The sequence below is a fragment of the Mastigoproctus giganteus genome, chromosome 2, assembly GCF_048544385.1.
Source record: "Mastigoproctus giganteus isolate SK-2022 chromosome 2, ASM4854438v1, whole genome shotgun sequence".
Lineage (NCBI taxonomy): Eukaryota > Metazoa > Arthropoda > Arachnida > Uropygi > Thelyphonidae > Mastigoproctus > Mastigoproctus giganteus.
The window spans coordinates 38,457,457-38,475,593 of record NC_143576.1 but is presented as its reverse complement, the minus strand read 5'-3'; the positions used below and the strand labels follow the sequence as shown (position 1 = coordinate 38,475,593).

Here is an 18,137-nt window from a genome sequence, read left to right as displayed (position 1 = left end):
CAGTATCATTAATAAATGTAAAAATGACAATGGACCAAGCACTGAATCATTGTGAAATCACTATGCAGTTCATGCTTTGTCTCTAGTTTTGTGCATTACAGTTAAAATGGCCAAAGTTTATATCATTCACAGAGGTTAGTAAATTTATAGAGAAAAAACACCTATTTATAAAGAGTTAAACTGAAAGACTACATAAATTAATAATTTAAAGAAGAAGACTGCTGAAAAAAAAGGTTCATAAACTGATAATTATTTAAATTTTCATTAGTAATTTTGTAATAATTGTATCATTTTTTTAAAATGAAGTTTTATCATCATTAGTGTAATTGGTATTATTCAGAGCTGGCATGGATGAGAAGGTGCCTCCGTAGCCAGGTGGTAAGGAGCAGCAGTGCATAGCACACGCTTCTTGATTAGACCGGGGTTTGAGCCTGTCACCACCAAATACGGAGGATGCGGAAAGATCAGAGAATGACCACCGTATATATCCCGGAGTAATACGGCCTTAATTGCTAATGCTCCTAAAAACCAAACAACAAACAAAGCATGGATGAGATTTACTCTTCTAAGTGGAAACAATTTATTATTAAATCCCTTGATAATTTTGTTTCTTATAGTTAAATATTAAATCTGTCAATTTCTTTGATTAAAATTAGGTGGAAAAAGAGAAAAAAATTTTCTGATAATCAAAAATTTCAGAAAGTTGGTCTACTGTAGATCAGAAAAGTTCACTGCAAGGTTTAGTGGATAACAGGATCACTGTGTGAGAGAGATTTCTTTGTTGTATCTTTTAACTGTGAGAGAAGAAATCTGATTTCCTGAGTTAGGAAACTTTGTTCATTGAAAGTTTTGTTTACTTCTCTGAAAGCTTGCTGTAGCTTCCCATATAGTGTTTCCATCTCCTGCAAGATTAATGAAAAAAGGCATCATTTAAAAACTGAGCTATTGAAAATTTAATTTTCCTTTTCATTCAAGTAAATTCAAAGCAAAGACTTCAAGCTTACAAGAGATTTAAAACATTACTGCACAAAGGTTAGCAGAATCCTTGTACAGTAATGGAGCTTTTGCCAAATCATATACAGTAATGGTTCCTTCTCATTTATTATCCTTCTGGCCTGCATATACAATATAGAGTTCTTTCAACAATCAGCATTAATTACATTATATTAATTAAATATCATGTGTTAATTAATTAATATATGGTAATTTTTAATTATTAACATTCGTAATATATCAGAAGAATTAACTAAACTAACTGTAAGAAAGGATGATAATTTGTGCAACAGGTTGAGCTAGCAATGAATGCAGGTAAAACAGTGAGAGAGTAACTGATTTTCATTCTTTTAGCTAATGAGATATTAGAATGTGTGCTGAAGAAGTATTGGTGTCACCCTGATCCATTATTATATGAGGTGCATTCAAGTTTAAATTTATTTCTCACAAAATAATTGAAGTATATATGCGGGACTGCTTTTAGTCTAACTGCCAAATAGTTCTGAATGTTTTCAGATGGCAGCACAATGCAGTATGTCATATGTATTGCAGCACCTTAAACAGTACACTATGTTTATAATACTTAAAATGGCATTCTTCACTCATCAAGGACAACTGATTTTTGCATACTGGAAAAAGTCTGATTGAAATCCATCAAGAAATGTCAGAAGTGTGTCCTGTAGGAGGTTTTATGGATGTGAAAAACATGTAGAGCTGGGTACGTAAGTTTTGTGAAGGGTGAGTCCTGTGAGAACGAAGCATGTGAACCAGTCATGCTGAGGCCAACATCTGCCAGGTTTAAAAATGGTTTTAGGTGAAAGAAGATCAACAGTGGATGGAACTACAACAGTTACAGCCATTACTTGGATCTGTGCATACTCAATGAAGGTCTCAGAATAAGCAAGGTGTCAACTCGGTGGGTTCCAAGGCAGCTTTCCCAGAAACCAAAAGACAATCGTATTAACTTGTGTGAAGCAGTGAATCGAGATGCTTCAGTGAATGGATCTTTCTTTTTTTCGATTGTCACGATGAATGAGATGTGTGCCCAATGGAAGCACAGTGATTCACCACCATTCAAAAAGTTTTGGGTTGCTGCAAGTGTAGAGAAAACTATGGTTACTGTTTTTCTGGGATATTTTGATGGAATAATCCTTACACATTGTATACCCAAGGGCTGCAGTGATGGGAAACTCATATGAAGAAGTTGTGAAAAAAACATTTCTCCCAACACTTCAGAAAAAACATCCACACAGACTGAATCACATTTCATTTCCATCAAGACAATGCTTTACCCCATTGTTCTGGAAATGTTCAAAATTTTTTTAAAGAAAGCAAGATTGAGGTCCCACATCCTCCATACTTGCCTGACCTTGCACCTAGTGACTTTTAATTTTTCCTAGTGATGAAGGATGCTCTTTGTGACAGGAGATTTCCTAGCCAACAAGAAGCTGCTTCTACCATTTACCAGTTAGCCAAACATAATGCCAAAGAAAGTTTGTCACAGCCTTCATAGCATGGAAGAACACGTGTGCAGCTTCTAGGAGACTATGCTGAAAAGTGAGGCAAGCATTACCTCTGTATTTTGTGTACTTTATGAGAAATAAATTTGGAGACCTTATGACCTTATAACTTGAATGCACCTTATATGATTAGACTGATCCCTTTTAGACTTCTTTTCATCCTGAGTAATGTCTTTTAATATTAGTAATGGCAAATGATGCAAGGAAGGAAGCTTAAACAGTATCAGTCAAAAAAAAAAAAAAAAGAAATACTACCCACCTCATCTGTCCCCCCACTCGAATAATTATTAATAAATTAGAGTTATTAATAATTATTATAATAACTCTAAGTAATTAATATAAATTTAAGGAAGAAGTAGACAAATTATAATTTGTCTAATTCTTCCTTAAATTCGAACTATCCCAATCACTCTCTGGCAGAAAGCAAATTTTCACACATCCATCCTATAACAATCGTTTCCCAATTTAAATTTGTCCTCTTATGTGTGTGTCATGTGAACAAAAGTTGCTGCCATCTGCATTTAATTTACTCAATCTATTTAAGGCCTTAAACACTTCAGTCTCCTTACAAGTGCCTAGTTTTCAGATGTGGCAATTTAAAGAACTGAAATCTTTTATGATAAAAGTACTATTTTGTGTTCTTGACTAATTTAGTTGCTCTTCTCTGCACCTGTTACAACAAGTCCTCATTCTTAAAATGAGATTTCCAGCCCTCTGTGCAATAATCAAGCTGTGGACTAACCTATGCTTATACAATGGGACAATCGCCTCCTTATCCTTTGTGGAAAAATTCTTGTATACCACTGACAGAACCTCATAAACTGATTTAGCAGTCTGTCTACACTGTCAGAAAAAATGGGCGGACAGGATCTCCCTTGACATGTACAGTTTCCCAAAGTCTTTTTCTTTCTCCTTTACCTGAGTGCCCTAGTGCCCAGTCGGTATGTTATTCTAGGATTATGGCTTGTGACTTGCATTTTTCAATGTTAAACCCCAATTGTCTTCTTAGCCCATAAGTCTAATTTTCCTAGGCCTTGTTGCAGCATCTTATCCTTATTTCTGTCATTAACCCTGTCAACCTTCATATCATCTGCAAACTTGATATGTCATCATCAATATATTAATAAATATTAAAAAAAAAATAGAGCCCAGCATGGAACTTTGAGAGGCTCCACTAATAACATTAGTCCACAAATAGCAGTATCCATTAATAACCACTCTCTGCATTCAACCATCAAAGTAATCTATCCATGACAGTAAAAAAAAAAGGTAACTTCCTCTTAGCAATTTTTCTCATGGAACAGTATCAAAAGCTTTGCTAAAATCTAAGTTTATAATGTTAAAACACTTTTTGCATTCAATTCCTTTGTTAATATGTCATAGTAGCCAATCAGATTGGTCAAGATTTTCCTTTAATGAATCTGTGATTGCCATATGGCAGTTGCAGCACAGATCTTAGCAGGAATGTAAAATTACATTCATGTCAAGGTAATCTTTCGTTACTTCTTTGATCACTGACCCCCATAATTTTCCCTGGAACAGCAGTCATGTTTACAGGTTTGTCATTACTCACTTCTCCCTTTAATCCCTTTTATGAAGAGGGAAGTCTGCACATTTCTGTCCATAACAATCTTCCCTGAATCCAAGGATGCTCTCATAATTATGACTAAAGGTTTACTTACCTCTTTTACTATTGCTTTAATATAATTGAATAGATTTCCATCAACCTCATTTATTTACTTTTGGTCTCAATTTCTCTTCCACTTTCCTTTCAGTTATCACAAAATCATTAAGTTCCAATTATAAGTTGGAATATTTCTGGTATACCTAACCCTAAACACTTCTACATGCATGAATTTAGATGAAAAATATTTATTCAGTTTGTTGGAGACCAGAACAGGATCATCAATAGTTATGCAATTCATGTCTAGTGGACCAATGGCATTCATTCCTTTCCTTCTGGTGTTAACATAAAAAGAACTCTGTGCTACTTTTCATTATATTCCTAGTCAGAGGTTTCTCATAATGTGTCTTAGCCTGTCTAACCACCTTTGTGACAAGTGTAGACTAGTTTGTACTTGCTTTGTTTCTGTGTCCCTTGCTAATTTATAATCATCCCATTTGTTTTCTTCTCTGTCACTAGCTTCAACTAGTTCATCTGTCATCCATTTAGGTCTGAAACCTTGAATTGTATATCTTGGTATGAAAAACTTGGTAGCTTCTAAAATTACTTCTCCGAATGATTCATATTTAGAATTTGCAGTTGGTAACACTGTTGGGCCCACTGAAAAGAATTTAAAAACTTTTACGCAAGTAAAATCCCAGTGTGATATGATTTCAGCATTCAAATCACTTTAAAAACTAAATATATACTACTGTACTATCAAGTAGCATACTATGAACTACTTTGAATGTCTCATAAAATGAATAATTTTATATACAGATGAATATAAATTTGAATATTTCATTTATATGAAAGGAATATTTTATATAAATGAATAATTTTATTACAAATACATAGTAACAATGACATACTGTCTAGTAAATATGTAAAATTTAAATAAACTGGTTTGGAAATTATTAATAATGTATAAATTTAGCACTTGCAATGCTTTTTTTTTTTTTTTTTTTTTTTTAAGTCCCACTAACCCATTGCTCTCTGCTCTTGTATGATTAACTACAATCAGAGAAATATTCAAAAAGTGCTTTCTACTTTGTTTTGTGAAATCTCAAATATTTAACTTTGTTTTTTTACTGAATTTTTTTTTTTTTTTTTTTTTTTTTTGATACTGAGACTCCTGGAAAATTCAACTGTTGAATTCAGTAAATTCACAAAAAAAAAAAAAAAAAAAAAAATTCAGTAAATTCATGAAAAGTTTCCTTGAAGAGTTTCTAAAATAAAACATCTTGGTAAGAATCAAAATTAACCTATAAGGGTAAATCATTTGAAAAAAAGATTTATTTACCTTAACTAAAGATATATCATTCTTCAAAGTAATCTTCAGAAGCTATGGTATAAGTAGTGAACATGCATCACACTGTGCCTTACCTTGAAATGGTGAGTATGGGCTTGGCAAACCCAGGGTCCTGAGCTAGATATCATCATTCTTCTCTTTCTTGGTGATGCCTTTCTACTTCTCTCTCTCTCTCTCTCTCTCTCTCTCTCTCTCTCTCTCTCTCTCTCTCTCTCTCTCTCTCTCTCTCTCTCTCTCTCACACACAGGGGGCAACTCGGGGAATTTTTTTTTTTTTTTTTTTTTTTTGGCTGGTGCAGCATAAGCCTCAGGCTTCCTTGTACCATATGGCTAATAATAATAATAATAATAATAATAATAATAATAATAATAAACAGTACTCTCCCAAATATAGAAGTATATTGCTGTTTATCCTCTGTAAATATCATTACTGGAATGGACCACTTCAGGGATTATTGTTCCTTCAACACAGCTGACTATGCTTCCTCCTTACTTCTGCCTTTCTTCTTTGGAAAACTGTCCTTCACAAGAAAATCACAACCTTCAGAAATTCAAGTCCAATGTCATCAAGTATCACCTGTCTTCTTAACACATACATAGTAAGTACCCTTAGTGTAAAAGCCGACAACCCAGTTGTGGTAAGTTTCCACTATATGAGAAATGCCAAAGAATGTATGTGTTAATTTCATATAAGTTTAGAGATGAATATTTTTAAAATATGGATTAGCTCAAGTAATGCAAATGCATTATTCTTTATGTAGCTATAATGGCAAAACTGAAGCTTGCACGTAAACAGCAACAACATGCATACAGTACATATACACAATATACTGTTATTTCATGACCTTAGTTCTCTTGGTCCTCTTCATTATTTTGATATACAGCACCCTGCCAAAATAAAATGTACATCCATAATATAATAAACTCTCTCTCGCTCTCTTTTCATTTTTCTTTCTTCTTATTCTCCCTCTTGTTTTCACCTTTCTCACTCTTCATCTCTATTCATTTAAAATATTTCTTTTCCTGTCCATTTCCCACCTTTCTACCCTCCTTTCTTTTCCAAAATGCTATTTATTCTCAATGAGTGACCTTAGATTCTTCTTATACACTTTGGACTCTCTCATATTATAGAAACTTATTACAACCGAGTTTTTCACTCTTACAACTGAGGGTGCCCACTAATCCACTACTGATAAAACAATAATCTCAGAAATGTTCCATCTGGGTAATAGCACTCAGAGTAAGTGGTTATAAAAGTCTTTCAGGTGGTTCCAGGGTTGCCAGGAAAATTGGCTGGGACTGCCTAGTATAATAAAAAAAAAAAAATGTATATATTTGGAATTGATGTCTTTACAAATCCAGTGTTATATGGTAGATATTTGGGTGATCCAAGCCAAAGTTGTTGGATGGTTCCATAATAAGTCAACATGTGTAGTTACACATCTTTATGTAGCAGGTGAGGCCTCAAAATCAAATGCTCAGGTTTCTTGTTTTTGATGGCATGTTGCAACTGCCTTGAAGAATATTTTAAGTATTGCACCTATGTGATTGTTTTACTCTCAAAATTCTTGAATATGTTCAGCCACAGTAATAGACAAAAAAAAGTTTCCACAGCATATGCATATTGCTTGCCTTCTGGTTCACAGTAATTGCATCATGACTATGCCCTTTAATCATATGACAAAGTCCAAGAATACATTTTTTTCAGTTTCATAATGCATTGTGTACCGATGATTTCCCACATTCAATCAAGATATGTAGGCATCTAGACTTTATTCAGCAGAGGGTAGTCAGGTTAATTAATGACCACTCTTAAAACTCTCTCCACTCTTTATCACACACATGCTTTTTCTATAGATATTTCCATGGACACTGCCCTTCTGAAGTGGCATCTGTAATTCTACTTGTCTCTTCCAAACCAGTCTGAACACATACTTCAACTGGTCGGCATCAACTTGCTGTTCAACTGTACATATAACTTTTCCTTCTTCCTCATTTCTTACTTCACCCTTCTTCTTCTTTGGACAACTGTCCTTCACAAGAAAATCACAATCTACAGAAATTAAAGTCCAATGTCATCAAGTATCATGTGTCTTCTCAATCCATACATAGTACCAAAGTACTATATATTCTAACACCTTTTTTGTTTAGGGTCATCACAAAACCCATTTTGTGTATATCTTCTTGTACTATAACTTCCCACACATAAGGCATAATAAGTTATAGTACAAGAAGCTCCTGTCACCACAAAATGACTCTACTGTTCTTTATGAAAATCTAACACACACACACACACACACACACACACACACACACACACACACACACACACACACACACACACACACACACACACACACACACACAACCTCTATTGCACACCCTTGTAAATTTGGAAAATAATTAAACTGGAGCATAAATCTCATTTTAATTTGATTCACCCTTGTGTGAAATTTTTATGTAGCATTTATTATGATCAATTTTAAAAATAATACAAAACTTACTTTCAACTTGGTACTGATATTTCTTTCCATCTCTTGAACTTTGATATTAACTTTTTCTGCATTCAGGTTCACTGTAATTAAACTAGATTCAAAAGCAGTAATTTCTTTCTGCACACTTACAACCTCCTCTTTTACTATGGCTAAATCACCTCCTAACGTATGCAATTTAGTAGATAAGGCTGACATAAAAATTGAATTCTTTGTTGTTTTATTCTCTCTCAATTCTGATGGCTCGTATCCCAAAGCAGCTTGAGGTACAGCTAAAACAGGAGTAAAATTCTGCTCTATTTCATTTTTTATGGCATTCCTATCATTCATCCATTTGCTCTGTAGCTCCTTTAATAATGCAGCTTGTTGAACATCGGTTACTATGCTTTTAGCATAGGATTGTGTTTGGGAAAGAGATAGTCCCTGGTCATTCAATGCCAAAATATCAGGGCTTGAAACTGGTTGAGACACAAAGAGCGAAGGATGGTCACCCAAATCTCCAGTTTTTGCAAAACTATATTCATTTGAGGTGGATTTATGCACTGCACCTGATTTTTGAGTATGATGAAATCCACTCATGATGTCCAATGATTCACTGAGGCACCGATCCTCACTATAAAGAAATATAACCATATAACTATTATATTACATATTTTTGAATCTATTACAGGATGAATAATTTTAGTCATCTATGTTAATAAAACAGAATTGTTTTATGCCCATCCAATTAAATTTTAAGAAGTAAGTACTTCTAAGTAAGTAAGTAAGAAGTAAGGAAGTAAGTACAGTACTTCAAATTTTTGATTTCCAGTAGTCCAAAGAAATTTTTAATTTTAGGGCCACATAACTGAAGCAGTGATTTTGACAAGATGTTTAAAAGGGAAAGTGCTGTTTATCATGTACACCTATGATCAACAGGAGTGATCAATGAATTCAAGCACCTTCAACCTCTAATAACAATTTACTTTGTAGTTACCATTAATAGAACCTAAGGTAGGTCAATTGTTAAGCATTGCTGGTGCTGTTTAATAAGTATATTGCTTTTCACACGGTCAGTTTTACATAGCATTCAAGAGTATAGCCAAAATAATCTGCACATTCTTTCACACTAAGTAACAAGTTTTTTTGAAATTATAGGATTCAACAGAGTCAAAAATGGAAACTTTTTTTTTTTGGATCTGCCTAGTCCAGTCCAATCCTATAGCAGTAATAAACAACTTGGATAAAAACTGGATATGAAAGATAGATAGCTATTACATTCTAGCTGTTTTATCCACTATGACCAGATATCCTATATCACTATATAGGCATAATATTTTTTAAAAAGGGCTTTTAATTCAACCTAATATACAGAAGGTGACCTCTGACCTATATTACTGCTTCAACCTTGCTGGGCATACTTTTTACCAACTTTTGGTAGAAAGGGTGGCTGGAATATATCCTCCTTCAAAGTAGTTCTGAGAGCCAGTTTAGAAAAAGACCATTTTGACCACAGAAACCTGCCACTCCAGTCTATCCCCAAGATATTCAATGGGGTTGAAGTCTGATCCCTAAACTGGCCAGTCCGACTTTACAGTGTCACTATCAATAAGCCATCCTATATAAAATGGAGTGTTCACATGCTGATTCTGACAAGGCCTATTTCTGTAGTATTATAATTATCTAATAATTATCTAATAATTCATGACTAAATAGGTCATGAATTTCATGATTTCAAGCACTACCACCATGGGCCAAGTAGAAACCTGCTGAAACAGTCCCATACCCCTCCAAACTTCATGGTCAAGGCAGTTCTCTCTAACTTCATATGAAGTGCTCTCTGGATGATTCCACAACCAAACACATCAACTGGAAGGAAGTAAGTAAGTACAGTATTGTATAATCAGATTTGTCACTCTATGATACCTTCTGCTATTGTTCCATAGTCCATGAACAAAGGACACCGACACACACCAGATGCCATTTTGCATTTGTGACCATGATATCAAATTTATGCTGCTTTACTATTGAGCTTAAGGATACCCTTTTCATTTTACTTATTTATTTTAGTATGTTTTGTTTTTGTTTTTTATTTCTTTTTCTTTCTGGTCTCTGTCAGGTCGGCTATGATGTATAAATTTGCTCGCTTTTTCTGTCTGCCACATATACATCATAAGAGAAACAGAAGCCTTGCTTATTGTTGTGTTTACTATGGTTTGGCTGCCAGCCCTTGATGACGTAGTTAAAATCTTAGGACCTACAGCATTAAGTACCATTTATACAGGGCGTTTCAAAAATGATGGTCAATAATTTAAAGATGAAAAGTGCAAACTAAAATAAGCAAAAAAGTCCCAGTGAACATCAGACTGCAAATGAACCGTTTTCGAGATAATGCACATTTTCTGTTAAGATCCGTCACTGACTATGGGAGCACTAGTTTAGCAAAAAGCTGTGAATCCTTTGCTAAGGGTAATTTATTAAACATAAGAGGATACATTTTAATTTTTGGTTTCAACACCACAGGATTTTACAGATGTTACATGTTACAAAAGGTGTTCAAAATGCTGTCCTTGCATCCGTACGCAGCTTTGTAGTCTTCTCTGCATTGAGTTGCGAATCCTCTCAGGCATTCCTGGGTCATTTCTGATTTGCTGAAAGGCTCCTTCAACCCAATGCTGCAATTCCTCAACTGTGTTAATGTCAGAAGTGTACACCAAGCTTTTTACATGACCCCAGATACAAAAATCCATAGGATTTAAGTCTGGCGATCTGGGAGGCCACATTACAGACCCATCTCTACCTATCCACCATTAACCATACCTTCTAGTTAGATACATTTTGCTTGAGTCACAACTCGAGCAAAATGTGCCAATGCACCATTGTGCATAAACCACATGTTCTGCCATTGCTGAAGTGGAACATTATCATCCAGTAGTGTTGCTACCCATTTTTGGGCCCAGAGGCAAAGAACATGTTCGGGCCCCCTACTTAATTAATGAAAATTGCAAAAACAGAAGACAGCCAAAGACGGCGAGCGCCTAAAGGGCCCGGGGCCGGAGGCAATTGCCTTGCCTGCCTACATGGTAGATACACCACTGTTATCATCATCAAGGAGGTCTGGAAGTACATCCTGCAGGAACTGAAGGTACAGCTCTCCTGTTAGCCTATTTGGCAGAAATTGTGATCCAATTAGACTGTCTCCTAGTGGTCCTGCCCAGACATTATTCAATGAGAAATTTTGCTGATGTCGTGACTCATGAATTGCATTAGGATTTTTGTTGGACCAAGTGTGACAGTTATGAAAATTAAAAATACCATCACAAGTAAATCCAGCTTCGTCAGTGAACAAAATGTTATTTAAAAATTGGGGGTTCAGGACACACTGTTGTTGCATCCACTGGCAGAAGTTCACTCTGGGAGGATAGCCTGTATTGCTGAGACCTTGTACATGCTAGATATGATAGGGGTACAGTAATTGGCAATGTAAAATTTGCCACACACTGCTATGACTCAGTATGCGCTCTGGTGGAGCAACCCTCCTTGTCGAAATTCCTGGATTTTGTTCTATTCTTTCTAACTTTAGGTATTGTATTGTATGAGTGTGGTCACATCATTCAGTGCTCTGTGGATTGTGTTAAGTTCAGTTATTGAAATTGATATTTTTGGATTAAATATATGTGTTCCAGATTCCCCAGGTGTTGGTGAGTTGATTGATGTAATTTTTGTTCTGATGTGTAAGGATTCGAAAAGATATGTTTATACCTAAAATTCTGGATTGCTGAGTTGCACTTCGCTGGCCACAGCATGGCTGCTATATATAGCCCTGGCAGAGTGTAGTGCTATAGTTTTATTGTGTATATTTTTTTTGCTATCTATCATGCTTGATTATTAGTTATAAACTATGGGAAATGCCTATCCAGACAGGTGATTTCAATTAATTCAGTAATTATTATATATAAAAAAATTAATGAGTTATTAATGATGATGGCATCACCAACAATATCAAATATAGAGTGATTCCTTAATATTACTTAATTGATTTAAATTGAACTATAGTAAATTTTATTAATGTGTGATACGCTCACATGTGGGCAAAACCGTACCTTGCATCTACAAGTCACGTGACCCACTACCGTTTCCTGCCCACAGTGGCCCCTGCTGACAGTTCAGTGAAACTTGATTTTCAGGAGATTGTTTTTCTGATTAGACAATTTCAGGAGACAGTCTCGAAATTCGGTAGACGATTTAGCTAGTTTTCACCCTAACTAGACATACATGCTAATATGAGTTCTCACGATGAATCGAGCTCCTCACCTGAGGAGCACTACTATTCTGAGCTGCTACCCCCACCAATATCTGGGGGAAAACCAAGGAGGAAAACGAGCACCTCATATTGTCCCCTACTGGGTTTGTCAGGTTCTCGACTAAGGCCACTGACTGGGCAGCCTTTGACTCTTCCATACAGAGAGATTTTCCAGACTTACCCTCGCTATCTGATAAGAGTGCAGCTGACCTGACAGACCTGTACCAGAGCTCACTCCAATTAGCTGCATATCGCTCAGCGAAGAAAAAGCCCATAAAACCTCAAACTTGTGCCTGGTGGAGCACCGAGCTAACTGTACTAAGGAAAGAGGCACACAGAGTGCGTAAGGAGTACCAGCATCACAGAAATTAGCCGCCTCAAGACGTCGAACTGCATGCCAGTTGCCAACAGGAAAAGACAAACCTGGATGGACTTCGTCAAGGCCTCAGGAAATTCTAACCCATGGGGACTCCTTTATAAAATCTCCAGGAGGAAGACATACAACCCACATGTCTTTGGCTCGGTACAGTTTCGCGAACAGGAAACCATAACCTGGCATGATTCGATCAGTGCCATAATTGAAGAACTTTTCCCTACAGACAATCCAATGGAAGACCAACCTGAACATGCATATATCAGAAGAAGAAATTCACTCTACACATCAACCTCACCTGATGAACCTTTTACATCCCAAGAACTAGAGACAGCAATGAACAGAATCAATCTGAATAAATGCCCTGGCATTAATCTTATTGAGTATGCATTCATACAAAGGGTGTTCAAACTGAAATCAGCAACTACTTTTCCTTTTTAACCACTGCCTTACAGAATCTCTTTTCCCTGAGCCCTGGAAAGTTGCACTTCTCCAACTCATTCCAAAGCCTAACAAACCACCAACAGAACCTCAGGCACTCTGCCCCATTGCTCTCTTACCCAACCTTGGTAAAATTCTGGAACGACTCATAACAATAAAAATTGTAAGCATATTTGAAGACAAAGAACTTATCTCTCCTTCACAATATGGATTCACACAAGGTTGCCCCTGTGAGGATGCACTCTCAGAAATAATACTCCATCTGGAAACCTTCAAGGCCAAGTACGAACTGGCCGTCTTTATAGACTTTGAGGGGGCCTTTGACTGGGTATGGTGGGAGAGCGCTCTTGAGAGGCTGCGCTCTGCTGATTGCCCACCACAACTCTACTGGTTAATCAGGAACTACTTCACCGACAGAACCATTACAGTACAGGCAAGACATAGGCAACTAACACAACCAATTTACAGAGGATGCCCACAGGGCTCCGTATTGAACTCCCTAATCTGGAACCCGGTTCTTCAGGACTGGCTTCGCTGCAGCTTCGACAGTACCAAGATCAATGCATTCGCAGACAATCTCACCATCATCTTTTGGGCCGCTCTCAGCGAGCCCTTGAGACCACTGCAAACCACGTTCTTGACGACCTTGCCGAATGGACTCAAACCAATAAGCTCCAAATCAATACAACAAAAACCAATATGATGATCTTTGGAGCCAAACTCGACCTTCGAAGGCCTCCCCAAGTTAAAATCCAAGGCACGCAGTTACCTCTTGTGACCCAAACCAGAGTCCTAGGGGTCATCATTGACCATAGACTTACTTCCCTCACCTTCAGAATCTCAATATAAAAGTAAGAAACTTCTCAGTCTCAATAGTCAGGATCTCCGGGAGTCACTGGGGGCTCTCCAAGCGTACAATACTCCTTTACTACAAGGTGGTGTTCTTGCCCATAGTCAGATTTGCTGCAGGGGTGTGGTTTCACCGGGCAATTAAGAGTAAAATTAAAGAGAAGCTGAACTCTGTCCAACGGGGACTTCTCCTGGCCACCCATCGGATCTGCAGAACAGTCTCCACAGCAGCAACACAAGTTTTTGCAGGGGTTCTTCCACCAGACCTCTTTGTAGTTTATAGAGGATTATGCTACAGAATACGGAGGAGAATTCCTACGGCAATTCTAGCCATCCGACTTAACTTAGACACGGACATGAAAAGAGAGAAGCTGCGCTGCTATAATGAGCTAGTTCATATATGGCAGATGCAATGGAACCCAACCAACAAGGGACTAGTTACGAAAAACTTCATACTGGATGTTACCTTTGCAATGGCAAAATCTGTTACAAAATGGTTTACTCTCACGATGGAAACCTCCTATCTAGTCACAGGACATGGGGCCCTCAATGAGAAATCGTTTCAATTTAGACTTTCAGAGTCAGAGCTTTGTTTCTGTGGAGCAAAGGAGAACTGGTCCCACATACTCTTTGACTGTGCAATATATAATGAATCCAGAGAAAAGCTGAGGAATAACGTCCAGGGATTCTCCTCAACTACAGTGGAACAGCTAATTCAAACAGCAAGTAATCTTGCAGCATTCCAGGCCTTTGCAAAAGAGGTTTTTGCTCGAAGGAAGAGGCTTATTCTGGGGGCAAACCCAGTTCTGCCCCAAATCAATCAAGTCTGAAGATAAAATTGGACAATAAGATTTGTTTCACCAAGAAGACCTGGACAATACTTAGAATTTAAGTCTGTTTTTGATGTTAGAGTTCTTGATAGCCACAATTGTTTAAGATATGGATGAGTTGCTAGTGTAAATTTTATGCGTTGTCGTTGTTTTTTTTTTTTGTTTTTTTTAAATTAATTTATATATATATTTTTTACAATGTTGTATTTATTTATTTATTTTATGAAAGATGTAAGATACTCAGTTGAGAGTTGTTAGGCAGATTTGAACTTATGTTTTGGGTGCCGCCTTTAGTTTTAATAAAAATAATATTCTTTCTAATGCCCTTTCAACAACATCATATGTTATGCTTCTGGACCTACCTGCTCGTACTCCCCATGTGCAAAGTGCCCATGATCTCTAAGGCATTGATACCCTGATGAATTTCCTACCGAAGCAGCGGGGAATTCATCCGAAGCAGCCCAACAGGCTGCTTCGGCGGGAAAAGGCTTTTTTGTGCAAACGTGCAGCCTTGAGTGCACTGCCTTTGGCTTTACAATACATGAAGTGCATGTCCGCATACTCTTCATTACACTAACCTCTTTCCATGTTGACTATCCTTTGACAAGTACTAGTATGCCTGCTATGTCTCAGAGCATTGAGAGAGGGGAAAGGGAGAGAATAAGCATAACCTAACCTAAACAAACAAGTCAGTGGTGGATCCCAACTAGAAATGTGCAATATCTCGAAAACGATTCACTTAAGGACCCATGTTTACTAGGCTTTTTTTCATATTGTAGTCTGTGCAGTTCACCTTTAAATTATTGACCATCACCTTTGAAACACCCTGTATATTTTCATTCAATTTTATTTATATAATTTTTTAGGTAACCTGCTTTTATTTTTCAAGAACTTTTAATTTTTTTCATTGTAGCTACACCTGTCAGGTAAGCACTCCTACCCATACACTTATCTAATCTATTTGCCTATAATTTCATTATGGTTGCTGGGCATTTCTGATATTGCTATTTTATTTTTCGTTCTTTTTTTAGACGTTCTTTTTTTAGACGTTCTGTTTTATCACTACAACCTATTATTATTATTAATTATATAATATATATAGACATAGTCGAATGGTCAGGAGCACAAGTGCAGTACCACACGCTCTGAGTCACCTGAGGTTCAAACCTGTGATTGCTAAATACGATTAACATTTGTATTGATTGATTTATTGTAAACTCCACTGACCTGGTGGTTGTGCCAGAGTATAAACAAGAACTAGTAAATAAATTTGATGAATTTGAGGTATTGCTCAAAACATCAAAGGCAGATATTGTGGGGATTTCAGAGACGTGGTGTCACACAGATATAAGAAATGCAGAACTGGAATTTGGGGAGTACAATGTCTACAGAAAGGATAGACAGGATAGGAAGGGAGGAGGGGTTATGCTATTAGTTAAAAAACACATAAAATCCAAGGAAGTGAAGCCAGTCGACATCGCTGGACAGTGCAGTGTCGAGTCAGTTTGGTGTGACATAAGCATTGGGAGATCAAAATTGAGAGTAGGAGTGTGCTATAGGCCTAATGACTCTGATGAGTATAATAAGAAACTGTTCGGAGAAATAGAGTGGGCCAGTAAATCAGAGAGTCTTATAATGGGGGATTTTAATTTCCCAGATATTGACTGGAATTTGGGGGCTGGTCACTCACACAGTAGCAAGGCTTTTGTGGATTTATTGGATGATTGTTTTCTACATCAGCATGTTCGGGAGGCAACTAGAGGGAGTAATACTCTTGATTTGATTATCAGTAGTGATTCTTCATGCATTAAAAATCTGCAGATAAATGAACCACTTGGTGGCAGTGATCACAGTGTGCTGAAGTGGGAGTTACTGAAAGAGGTAACTACCATTAGGGGTAAAGGGAAGGGGTATTGCTTTCGTAAAGGCGACTACAATGGACTGAGACAGTATTTAAATTCTATACAGTGGGATCAACTGATGATATTGCCAACAGCAAATTCAAAATGGGAAGCATTCAAAGAACTTATCGTGGAAGCTACTAGGCTTTACATACCAACTAAGAAATATTGTTCAAGGTTTAGGCCTAAATGGTTGTCAGATGAACTAATGAGGCATATGGCAGAGAAGAAAAATGCATGGGATACATACAAATTAACACGTGACATGGACGCCTATGATAGATACAAGTTGATCTGTAACCAAGTTACAAAGGAGGTTAGGCAGGCGAAGGCAGATTACGAGAGATCCTTGGCAAGGGATGCGAAGAAAAACAGCAAAGAGTTCTTTACTTATGTAAACTCTAGAAGGAAGGGGATGAATCAGATTGGTTCACTTGAGATCGATGGGTCAACTGTTGATGACCCTGCTCGGGTAGCTAACAAACTAAATGAATATTTTGCATCGACATTCACACATGAGGAGTTATTCAGCGAGGGGAATGCCAGAGGTGTATTCAACTCTAGCAGTAAGCTAGAGAATCTTGTAATAACTGAGAGCAAAGTGGAGGAGAAATTGTTGAAGATAAACACAAGAAAGGCACCTGGGGTGGATGGGATCTATCCAGTTATATTAAAGGAGGCAGCAAAGGAGGTAAGCAAACCCTTAGCCATAATTATGAGAGCTTCCTTGGACTCAGGGGAGGTACCCATTGACTGGAGATGTGCAAATGTGACCCCAATTCACAAAGGGGGATCAAAGGCTGACACAAGTAATTATAGACCTGTGAGTTTAACTTCTGTTCCCGGAAAATTAATGGAGGCACTGGTGAAAGAAGCACTGCAGGATCATCTAGACAAGACTTCAGTTATAGCTAGGACACAGCATGGTTTTGTTAAGGGGAAGTCTTGCCTGACCAATTTGATTGGATACTATGATGCAGTCACAAAAGAACTGGATGCAGGGAATAACTTTGATATTATATACTTGGATCTTAGAAAGGCTTTTGATACTGTTGCACATGGAAGACTGCTGCACAAATTGGAGCAGTGTGGCATTGGAGGCAAGTTGCTGCTATGGATAAAGGGGTGGTTGAGGGGGAGAAGACAGAGAGTGGTAATCAATGGACACTGCTCATCGTGGACTAATGTTATTAGTGGAGTCCCTCAGGGTTCAGTATTGGGGCCTTTATTGTTTTCTGTATTTATAAATGATATTGATGATGGTATATCAGGCTTAATGTCCAAGTTTGCAGACGATACGAAGGTTGGCAGGGTTGTCAAGGACACTACTGACACTATGCTGCTGCAACAGGATTTGGAAAGGTTGAGCAGATGGGCTTCGCGGTGGCAAATGAAGTTTAACATTGACAAATGTAAAGTACTACATATGGGAAACAGCAACCCCAGAGCAACGTATCAACTCTGTGGTACTACACTGACAGT

The 18,137-nt window shown here is 37.2% G+C and overlaps 1 protein-coding gene across 2 annotated transcripts in view; it reads right to left on the bottom strand.

Moving 5' to 3' along the window:
• Positions 1-669: 669 nt before the first annotated feature.
• Positions 670-18,137, bottom strand: part of LOC150089273 (uncharacterized) — a 192,331-nt gene continuing 174,863 nt past the window's right edge. For both annotated transcript variants that reach the window (XM_090368457.1, XM_090368458.1), the window contains 2 exons: positions 7,992-8,592; positions 670-902 (listed from right to left, as the gene is read on the bottom strand). In XM_090368457.1, the coding sequence (XP_090224583.1) occupies positions 741-902; positions 7,992-8,592 (763 nt within the window). In that variant the 3' untranslated portion in view covers positions 670-740. The remainder of the gene's footprint in view (positions 903-7,991; positions 8,593-18,137) is intronic.